The 9,024-nt window shown below is 38.8% G+C and overlaps 1 protein-coding gene and 1 pseudogene across 1 annotated transcript in view; both read right to left on the reverse strand.

Moving 5' to 3' along the window:
* The window catches only part of LOC123521235, an 11,147-nt pseudogene extending 7,332 nt beyond the window's left edge, over window positions 1-3,815 (reverse strand).
* The window catches only part of LOC101644462 (sentrin-specific protease 7), a 53,387-nt gene continuing 47,867 nt past the window's right edge, over window positions 3,505-9,024 (reverse strand). The window contains exons 15-16 of the mRNA XM_045286147.1: window positions 6,470-6,620; window positions 3,505-4,444 (exon numbers count right to left, since the gene is read on the reverse strand). Coding sequence (XP_045142082.1) covers window positions 4,307-4,444; window positions 6,470-6,620 — 289 coding nt within the window. The 3' untranslated portion in view covers window positions 3,505-4,306. The remainder of the gene's footprint in view (window positions 4,445-6,469; window positions 6,621-9,024) is intronic.

The following is a 9,024-nucleotide window of genomic DNA, read 5'->3' on the forward strand; positions in this document are numbered from 1 at the left end:
TGGAACCCTTCTGAAGAAAATTGGTCTTTCAAAATATAATACAAATGAGTGGCATTTTTCCATTGACAGTATGAAATGTGTTCTTTTAAATAATGGTAACAAAGATGGTTCTATCCCAATTGGTCACCCCATCAGGATGAAAGGAATACAAGCCCATCTCCTTAGTCTTGGAAAAAAGTAATTACCCAGAACATCAATGGGTAGTTTGTGTAGACTTAAAGACGGTAAATTACGTTCTTGATCAACAAAGTGGCTACAAATTATTTTTAACATTGTGGCGAAGTAAAACCTTAATATGGTTCTTCTATCCATGTCTCCACAACTTCCACTAAACGGCTGGTAAGTCTGAAACAATGTGTGAACCACAAATAAAGGGGATCGGTCAGTCTTGCCACACCCCTGGCTGTACAATGAGGCACCAGCCTGTGTGACCACGAGGTGCCAAAGGGATCAGTTATCAGGCATCGAAGAACAAAAAAAAATCCTATCATTGTGTGCACACTTCCATGATACGATTGCTGAAGACAAACGGGTGCATAAGCAAATGTGGCGAAGACAGTTGATGGTGCCCGGCTATTAAAAGATATAGCATCTGGGGTCTTAAAGGCTTGAAGACAAACAAGCGGCCATCTAGCTGAGAAGCATCAAAGCCCACATGGAAGAAGCACACCAGCCTGTCTGACCACAAGGTGTAATCGTATCAGTGGGTGCCCACTTTACTGACACAACCACTGAAGACAGACGTGTACACAGTAATAAAGTAAGGGCTCTCTCCTGCTCCAGCTCAGAGCAGCCAATGCACAGAGAGGCCCATATGGCTGGCCCCACTAACAGACAAGACATCCCTCACTGACCCATAGTCCTACAGGGGACAACACTGGAGACAGTGTGTGAATTATGCCTGATCTGATCTCACCACACCGAGGAAATACACTAAGGGTGTGCAACAGAACAGCAAGAGGAGCAGAGCAAGGAAGTCCTGAGGAAATACCAAAAAGAATGTTTTAAAACGGATGTAATGGTGTGTGTGTGGCGGGGGCGGGGGGAGGTGGTTGAGGGTCCTGGAAAAAATAATTTTAAAAAAACAACAACAACAAAAACCCGGATGCAATAAATGTACAATACTACTTGATGTGACTGAACTATGGAATGATATCTGTATTAACTCCCAATAAATTTTTTTAAAAAGGAAAAAAAGATAGTCACTAGACAGTATCCAATGAGATTTTTTTCGTGATTAGTTTTTTTTTAATTTCAAATCAAACGACTGGATTTATTTAAAATAACACACTTTTAAGCACATCTGAACAATCAGTGATAGCTGCTATAAGAACTCTTAGTAATACATTTGTCTTTGTCTCTTTGGTACCTAATCAAAACAGTGATCTGAGGAGATTTGCTAGGCCATTTCAAACTAAGGCCTATAGATCAAAGAGCAAAAAATCATATCATTGTAAATGAGGGGGAGTGCAGAGTGGAGACCCAAAGCCCATCTGTAGGCAACTGGACACCCCCTTACAGAAGGGTTGCAGGGAGATGAGCCAGTCAGGGTGCAGGGTAGCAACAATGAAACATCTAGCTTTCCTCTAGTTCTTAAATACTTCTTCCCCCGACTATCATGAGCCCAATTCTACCTTACAAATAAAGCTAGACTAGAGCATGTATACTGGTACAGATAGGAACTGGAAACACAGGGAATCCAGGGCAGATGATCCCTTCAGGACCAGTGGTATGGGTGGGGATGCGGGGAGGGTAGAGGGAGTGGTTTGGAAAGGTGGAACCGAATACGAGGAGCTACACATAACCTCCTCCCTGGGGGATGGACAAAAGAAAAGTGGGTGAAGGGAGACGTCCGACAAGGTAAGATTATGACAAAATAATAATAATTAATGAATTATGAAGAGTTCATGAGGGAGAGGGAAGGGGGAACGGAGGAGAGAAAATGAGGAGCTGTTATTAAGGGCTCAAGCAGAAAGCAAATGTGTTGAGTATGATGATGGCAACAAATGTACAAATGTGCTTGACACAATGGATGGATGTATGGATTGTGATAAGAATTGTACACGCCCCCAATAAAATGATTATTAAAAAAAAGTTTGTGGCAACTGTTTTGCAGTATCCAGTGGAACAATCTTTATAGATTTTCTCAAAGGACTGGACTCTCATTGGCCTTTCTTTTCTCTTAATCATTTTATTGGGGACTCATACATCTCTTATCACAATCCATGCATACATCAATTGTGTAAAGCACATTCGTACATTCACTGCCCTCATCATTCTCAAAACATTTGCTCTCCACTTAAGCCCGACATCAGCTCATTTTTCCCCCTCCCTCATGAACCCTTGACAATTTATAAATTATTATTTTGTCATATCTTACACTGTCACACGTCTCCCTTCACCCACTTTTCTGTTTTCCGTCCCCCAGGGAGGAGGTTATATGTAGATCCCTGTAATCGATTCCCCACTTCCAACCCACCCTACAGCCTCCCTGTATCGCCACTCTCACCGATTACTAAGTTTCTTAAGAAAAAATTACACTTCAATCTAATGAATTGGAAATATGTTTAATATAAAATATTGATATTCTCAAAGCACTATTTCCACATGAATTTTGGAAAATGAACTTTAAACAATCTTCAAAACATGATCAAGGACAGTGGTATCTTCAAAGACATAAACAAAACAGAGAAGAAATCACAAAATGTCATATACACTTGTACCCAAAGTCAGATGTGAGGCATAATTTAGAGTCACCTAAAAAGGTACCCCCACATAACACATAAATTAGGAATGAATGATGAACGAATAACCATGTTTCTATGAAAACTCCAGAAGACAAATACTTCTAACAATATAAAGATGGTGATGAGATTAATAAAAGTTTAGGACACTGAGCTTTAACCACCTCCATTCACATGATTTAGAAATAAAATGTTCACTGTTTATAGCCTTATCTTAAATTGTCTTTGTTTTACTGCTTTATATACTTAGAATTTAAATTCAAGAGATGCTTAAAAACAGAAGATTAAAATAATATTTTTAAAGAACATCTTTCTTATAGAGAAAATATTATATAAAATCAGATATCCTGATCATTGATCATGATCAAATATTCCTGATAACATGAAAGTAAATCAGAAAGCTCTCAAGTGTTTAATCAGATGTATTTCCACCATCATTACATGAATTCATTAAAGCAATTACCTGAAAAACTTAAGCTCTATGTGGACCATAGGTCTCTAAAAACGACAATTTTGAAATATGAGAAGTGAGAATAATCTTGTTTTGCCGATGAACACTGGGTACAATAGCTATAAAATTATATACTTAGTTCTAATCATTAATAAATAAGACTTTGGGAAATTTGGGGGGGTGGTTAGTTATGAGGACACCAAGTGTATCTTCTTTACGTATAGAAACTATATATATATATATATATGTATTTTATATTTTTTTTTTGGAATAACACAGGAGTGAATATTTACATTGAGTTGACCAGCTATGTATGTAATTTTAAAAACCTATTGTGGACAGCTACACTTTTTTCCTTTCTTTTTTGACTTTGTTTCTTTAATTTCAGAAAGAAACCCATTTTTAAAACTCCAGTTTTTTAGTCTATTCCAAACTTCACCATCAGTGAAGGAGGAAATACCCTCATTGCCACATGATGCTGAGAGAAACTGGGGAGTGGGGAGAGGAACACTGGGCAGCTCAGGAACATGATCAGCTGCATTGTCAAAGAAGGGTTTTTCCATCTCCCTAACCTGAATGTCCTCTTTTACACTATACAGAAGGTATGCCGTAAATGGCATTTCTGAAGCCTTGATAGTAAATTCTTTTAAAAAATACACAGTATTCGTACTGCATGCTTGAGCTGCAAAGAACAGAATTACAATATCAGGACTTGTCAACAAATGTGACAAGCACTGGGGCTGACACCAGGAAGACCCTAACTCCCTTCAACTCCCAGTCATGTAAAAGTACAGATCACACGGTTTAATTATGTACAAAACCATTGCCACATTACATGCTATTGCATAATCCAAGCATCTTCACTCAAAAAAAAAAAAAAGAAAGAAAAGAAAGTTACGGAATTTTAACTTCTATTTAGCAAGTTCCTCTGCCACCCTAGTACCCTCCCCATCTATGAGATAGCAACAATCCTAATAATAAAGTGTATGTATTTTAAATCACATCCAATGACTCATAAAACTACAGGTTATTGTTCTTGTGACTTGGCTAATGCAAATGCTGGTAAGTGGCTGTTCAGTAATCCTCTGGAACATCTCTTTGCGGAGATTAACTAGCTACTGCTGCCCTTCTGTTGCTGTAAATGGAGTCTCAAAATGAGCTCTCGAATATCTTCCCGTTTGGTCTTGATCACATGACGTGGAAACCACTTCTCCAAATGAATTGGAAGTTCAAAATTAACAATAGGGTCCTAAGGAGAGAAAAGAAACATTGCAATCATTTCAGCAGCATAATTTTTTATCTTGTTTCAAATTCCTTTCTATAAGAAACCTGAATAAGGGTGCTTTACACAATTGATGCATGTATGGATTGTGATAAGAGTTGTACGAGCCCCAATAAAATGATTTTTAAAAAAAGAAACCTGTAACTGTTAAGTTAAATATATATACATTTATTTAAATATATGCACCTATTCAAAATATACAATTCACCACAATCAATTTTAAACAATTTGAATTAAATTTCTAACTTCTGAATATCAAAATGAAGTATCACATGTTTTGCTATGATGAATGTTTAAGTAAATTTGCTCACACAGTCCTGGTAAATGGGAGTATAATGCAGAAGAATCAGGCTGCTTGAAAATTTTTGCAACAATTATTTTGAAACTATTAAGACAATTAAAGAAAAGTTTTATAAATATATGAAGAACATCAGATAAAAATAGAAAATCCTGCATAAGTACCTTGCTCTAGTGCATGAAATGTAGAGTTTTCAAGAACCACTACATTTTCCATTATATTAAACTAGGAGATCTACAAGTATACATCAAGAGTTTGCAAAGATATTTCCCTCTGTAATTAAAAATTAAATAAAGGGTTAAAGAAAGCTGTCCGTGGGTCATGGTTACAATTTTGATGAAGCTATTGGAAAAGAGATGTTAGAAGGGCTTATATCTTGAATGAAGAAAGAGTCACTGGGTAAAAGAATGAACTATGATTCTATAAACAAATGCCACTGTAAATTTAACCATATTAGTATTTTTATTAGAACTATTATTGTTTGGGTAAGTTTTTATGCAAAGTTCCATAAGCTTTAGTGGTTTGCGCCATCCTAAGCTGTTACACTGATGTACAAAATTGCAAAATGCGAGGGTTGGTTCTCCCACCCCGCAGAAATTTTATATGGTGCTACAACCTCTATTAGAAGTATATTCTATAGGATGAGTTTATATAAAGTAAGATTATGTAACAGACCCAAAAGATGTTAGACAATATGGAACTTGAGCCTTCTAGAAACAAAATCTAGTATCTTTGGAGATAATATTTGGGAACTGGAATTGTCACCCTGACACAAAGGAGGGGAAATCTGACACGTAACTGTACCATATGTGTATCATCTTCTAATATATAGTATCATTCCTCCTCAATATTAAGAATGCCCAAACCTCTATCTGTATACTGTTAACTTACCCTCACTTTCCTTCTAAGTCCCTTTAAGCCCTTTCCAAGCAGACTCTTGGTCAAAAATACCCTGGTTCCTATTTTCAAATTCAGAAATCACAGTGCAATGACACAGCAATGAGCTGACAGTTCAGTGAGTCAAGTGTGATCCCATGCCATCTTACATTTCTCAATATCCTATATCCCCCTACAGAAGCTGCAGGGAACTGAATACACCACCTCTGGCTGTCAGCAGTTTATCCAGCTTCTGGTTAGCTAGGCTTCTTAAATATTATTTAAACACGAGGCCTGCCCCATTCTCTCTGCCTGCATTCCTTCAGGAAATCCAATTTCATGTAAATCAGATGTGTTAACAGCATCACCCTTGTCTCATGCTTTGTTCTCTTCAGTTTTTTCCCCTCTCTCTGACCTACAATTTGCTATCCTCCTCTGGGCAAGTGCACTAATCCTATCTTCTGCTGTATCTAGTCTGCTATTAAATCCACTCAGTAAGTTTTTAATTTCAGATATATCATTATACATATTCAGCTCTAGAATAGCCACTACCATTTATTTTGTTAAGTGAATCTGAATTCCATCTCTTCACCCACATTGTTTATCTTTGGTTCTATTTTTTTTCATATATATTAATCCAATCATTTAAAAATTCTGATTTGAAAGCTCTGATATTTAGATCATCCGTGGCTCTACTTCTTCCATTTCTCTTTTCATTTTTCATGATGACAAGTAACACTGTTTTCTCAGCTTGCCAAATAATTTGAATATGGGGACAACTGTGAGTAAACAATGTCTTTCTGTATAGCTCCACATACCTTGAAGAAGCTTTCCACATACTGCAGTAAATATACTCCACAATCACTACTATTATCTTGCTTGGGAACTTTAGGGCATAAGTCCACCATGTTGGTTTTGCTAAATTCACGATGAGTTTTTCGTTTCACTTCCCACTCTACCTCTAAATACCTGAAATCATCAGTAAAGTAAAGTGACTCAAGGAGATCTCTCTATCATTTGCAACAGTTTCACAAAGGTGTAAAAACATTGGTTGTCAAATACATTATCTCAGACAAATATCCAAAGGCTATTACATACCTTAACAATATAAATAAATTATGTTAAGTGATCTTTCAAAGGCATTTTTTAAAAGAAAATTGGATTTTCATGAGAACTAGACTTTTTTCAACAACTCAATTTAACTTAAATACTTAAATACTTAAAGTCATTTATATTACAAAGTAAACCGAAAATCAATTTTAAGACTTTCACTGCTAAGACTGTTGTTACAGGTCACAGTAAAATACAAAATTATCCATAGAACCACACAAAGGTACAATGATAAAATTCTAAAAAGGGCCTTATTTTTTTTCTAAAGTGGTATGAAAATGCATGTAAACAGCTTTTCAGGATAGATTACTTGTTTGTTTAAATCATTCCATCTCCCTCTAAATGCAAGGTGTAGGATCATTTTGCTGGTAGGAGGGCCGTGGTCAAAGGCTAGCAGTGGCCTGTGTTGTAAAGAAAGTGACTCAAAAGAGTCTTCACCTTTGCTCCAGGGCAGAAACATCTAAACCAGGGTGGGAAACTCAGCGCTTAGGCCACATACGGCCCACAAAATCATCCATACCAGCTAAAGCCCCATGCATCACCAAAGAGAAGCCTTCCAGCCATCATGTTAGGGGTGAGTTACTGAAATGGTTGACTACGTCGTGCACAAATGATGTTATACACATCCAAATAGCCCTTGGCAGAAAGAAGGTACCCACCACTATTCTAAATCACAGACATGCCAAGCCTTCTAGGAGTCTTTGTTTGCCTGGAGGCCCTGAGCAGTCAAACAGGAACAATGCGATTTCCAGTGGGGACCTTGGGCCACCCAGATAGTAGCAATGGAAGCACTGAGTCACAACAACATGAAGTAAAGGGGGGGAGTGGCGACACAATATTAGCTCCATCTTCTGGAAACTGATAGCAGACCTGTGAACAGTTAACCGTGGTTACATTGTATGCTATCAAATAAACTTGTGAACTCCAAGGTTCAGGAGTTTCCTAAACTGGCAATGATTCATGTATATTGGCACAAATCAATAACATTAATAGTGTTCTAATTCTACAAGAAGAGGGCAAGTGGAGCTCTAGTTGTTACTTTCCTGGACTCTGTTGTACACAATTCTTCTCTTAGCTGATTTCCTTGACTGGATCGTTTAGGTGTAATAAGCCATAACCATTAGCTATAATGCGTCCATTCGTATAATAGCTTTCATCAAACTGTATGAGTCCATCTAGTGAACTATCAAAACTAAAGGTGGTCTTGAGAACCCTCCGAACTTGCAATTGGTACCAGAAGTAGGGCAGACCTTACAAAAGACGTCAGTCAGCGAGACGGCGGGCTGGGCCGACACACTACACTGGACATCGACAACAAAACATGGGAGCAAACGAAACAGAGGAAGCTAAGCCTGGACCATGACTTTCGGGGGGAAATGATAAATTGAACAAGAAGTAGTGAGAAAGGAGGTTGCTGGCTTGATGTACGGCCATCTTGAACTCTAACAAGGTAGTATTTGATTAAGACAGCAGCCTGACAACACAAAAGTCAACCCTTAGCTAATGAATACAAAGATGGGACCCTCTGCTCCCCGGGAAGTCCTGGTGAGTAGAAGCATAGGCAGTCCCCACCCTGACCCACCTAGTGGCTGATTAGCACCATGCTCTGCACAGCCTCTGCTCTGCCCCAGGTCGGAACCTTTCCCTCATGAAGCAGGATCCGGGTGCACCTCCCACACATACGAAGGCGCCAGAACTCAGCCACATCGGACAGCACAACACAAGCTCCAGCTCCCGGGCAATCCTGGGAGACAAGGACTCTTTCCACAACCACTGCCTCTGCCCCCAGCTACCCTAAAAGCCCCCAAAAAGGCACCCTGACCTTAGTCACCCTCTGAGCAGACACAAACTACTTCCAGATCAGGGGGCCTTGTCACAGACCAGACAGCACCGAGGCCGGGAGGCACTCACCCAGGACCAGGCATTCCACCCACCATGCCCCCACCCGCCCTGTGCGAGCCTTGGATAACAAAAAGTGCTGACCGAAAGCAGGGACCCTGGGCAATGCAGTTTTCTCCGCTCTGAGTTCCTGCTCCAAGCCCCCGTTTTCTTTCTTTTTTCCCTTTTCTTTCTCTGCTTTCTTTTTTTTCAATCTTATTGCTCTTTTCCCCCCTTTTCATCTTTTTCCTTTTCCCTCAGTTTTTCCCTTAATATTCTCTTTTCTCAGAAGTGTCACTCGGGAGGAACCCTGTATGACCAATAAACATGAGAACATGCTCCGGGTCAGAGAGATGCAAATTAAAGCAACCAAGAGATACCATCT

Source organism: Echinops telfairi, unplaced genomic scaffold, assembly GCF_000313985.2.
Source record: "Echinops telfairi isolate 266 unplaced genomic scaffold, ASM31398v2 ScPeMD7_6;HRSCAF=24_0, whole genome shotgun sequence".
Taxonomy (NCBI): domain Eukaryota; kingdom Metazoa; phylum Chordata; class Mammalia; order Afrosoricida; family Tenrecidae; genus Echinops; species Echinops telfairi.